This window comes from Tupaia chinensis, unplaced genomic scaffold (genome assembly GCF_000334495.1).
Source record: "Tupaia chinensis unplaced genomic scaffold, TupChi_1.0 Scaffold000447_1, whole genome shotgun sequence".
Lineage (NCBI taxonomy): Eukaryota > Metazoa > Chordata > Mammalia > Scandentia > Tupaiidae > Tupaia > Tupaia belangeri.
In genome coordinates, this window is record NW_006159952.1 from 332,816 (window position 1) to 335,204 (window position 2,389).

Genomic DNA, 2,389 nt, shown 5'->3' on the forward strand with positions numbered 1-2,389 from the left:
CCAGGGAGCGCGGGGCCCCGGGGGGCGCAGGGCCCGCCTCCCGCCACCGCCTTGGCGTGGGTCCCGGGGGGAGACGCACTGAGCCTGGGAGGGCCCGCGTAAGTCCCCATCAAAACTCTTATTAAAACCTTTCATTCTACAGTTGTATTATTTCTGCCTCACATACTATTTTTATGGAACTTTATTATTTTTTTTTCAGCCAGAATCTGAAATAGAGACAGATAAAAATGGATTTTTGCAGTATGATGGTAAGTAGTTTAGTTTGTACAACCCTATACACTTATGTTTATTTTCTTTTTTAAACCCAAGGACTTTACTCTCTATGAAAACAGTCTTTTTTTCTTTAAAGAATTATTTATTTATTTTTAATTATTATTACTTTTTAATTTTCTATAGAGCATGTGCACTCACCAGAGAGAGACAGAGAAAAAGCAAGTCACCAGGTCCAGGACTTGAACCATGGTTAGCCATGTGGGAGTCCAGTGCCTTCACCACCATGCCACACCATCTGATTGCCCCATATGAAGACAACTTTAAAAGATGTTTAAATAGGGACCAGGAGATGATGTAATGATTACATCGCTGGACTCCCACATAGTCAACCACCACTTGAGTCCCAGACCCGGCAACTTAAAACTAGTACCAGGCATAAGTGCATGCATGCCCAAAATCCCAGTAGGAGAATGTAGGAGAAGGGACTGTGGCATGGCCATCCCCCCAGAGGGTGATTTCTCATTTTCTGTCTCTCTATCTCTCCAGCGAGCACACATACCCTATAGCAAAAATCTCTCTTGTAAAAACTGTCTTAATAAATTGCTGTACTTGAGTGGCATGGCAGTTAAGGCGTTGTACTCTTACATGGTTGACCACGATTCAAGTCTTAGAACTGGCATCTTGAAACTCACATTGGGCAAATATGTGTGTTTGCCCAAAATTTCAAGACAAGAATAGGGCAGAAGGGACTGTAGCATGGCCATGCCACCGAGGGTGAGTTCTCACTTTCTGCCTGTCTGTCTCTCCAGTGAGTACACAAACTCTGTAGCAACAATCTCTCTAAATAAATAAATATATATGTGTGTGTGTGTGTGTGTGTGTGTATGTATGTATATATATAGAGAGAGCGAGAGCTGTACTCTAAACTTGCCTTTGTAGGTTTCTGATTTATGTTTAACTGTTTAAATAAATAAAATCTTTTTGTCAATTTTATATTTAAAACAGAAACAATGGAATGAGAAATCATTCTTCTTGCCAGTCCCCTAGCCTAGTGGCTAAGGAAGCCAGCTCCCACATGGCTGATCCCACAGTTCAAATCCTAGCCCCAGTGGCTTGAAAAATATACCAAACATGAGGATGAAGAAATGGAGGAGAAGGAATTGTGAGGTGGTCACACCCCATCAAGGGGTGCTTTCTCCTTTTTCCTCTCTTTTTGTCTCTGTGTCTCTCTCTAGTGAGTATACATACCCCTTTTGCAATTTTTTTTTAAAGGACAGAATTTTTTTTTTCTTCTGAAGCTGGGGCAAGGAAGGTTTTCTGTCCCTCTATACCTCCCTGCCTTGGACATACATAACTAACTATTCTTGCTATCCCTGAGCCCGCCCCAAGAATATCTTACCTCGAACAAACCCTAAGCTCTCATCTTCTCAACCCTCCTTCCTGGTGGCCATAGTACTGGGCTTGTTTTCTTTGTTTGTTTTCTTTTTCTTTTCACCGCTCAGAGAGCTTTGTAAATATTTTTAGATGGATTCACCTCATTCCCTTGTCCCAAGCTAACACTGTTTTGAAGCCAAAGAATTGAAGTCTACCAGAAACAGTTATTTTCCTTTAGAGACTATCATACTAATAGACTATGTTATATTTAATGGTCTCACTAACTTTTATAATTAACAAGATGAACATTGAGTATTTTTGCAAACTTGCAACAGAGGGAGCTCTCTTAAAAACTCATAAAGTATGTCCTTTATTTTTAACTTTGACAACCTTGAAGGAAGCTGTTATATAATCAGTTCTTACAGACACCTGATAGTTTTAAGAGAGGCAGAATATATTCTTGACTCACTCTTGGTCTTTAGCTACAGCCAAGATTTTTTTTTCTTCTCTTCCTCTGGCCAAAGTTTAGTGAGAAAGATTGTTACCAAGGAAGAGTGAAATAAGAAAAAACGGTTTTCAACAATTAACAAAGAATTATCATTCCTACTTTTTAATTTCTTGCAAACTAACAAGAAAAATTAATATCCAAATAGAAAAACAGTCTAAAGATTTGGATGAGCTATTAACAACAGTTTAAGTTATTTGATTAATAAATGTACAATAAAAAGAACCAGCAGTTAGTGTAATGGCTATGTCTCTGGACTCCCATGTAGCAACAATCTCTCTAAATAAATAAATATAT

General features: G+C 39.0%; 1 protein-coding gene across 3 annotated transcripts in view; it reads left to right on the forward strand.

Annotated features, from left to right (window-relative positions):
• NMRK1 (nicotinamide riboside kinase 1) overlaps positions 1–2,389 on the forward strand; it is a 32,797-nt gene that overhangs the window by 16,780 nt on the left and 13,628 nt on the right. For all 3 annotated transcript variants that reach the window (XM_006155326.3, XM_006155323.3, XM_006155324.3), the window contains exon 4: positions 200–248. In XM_006155326.3, coding sequence (XP_006155388.1) covers positions 200–248 — 49 coding nt within the window. The remainder of the gene's footprint in view (positions 1–199; positions 249–2,389) is intronic.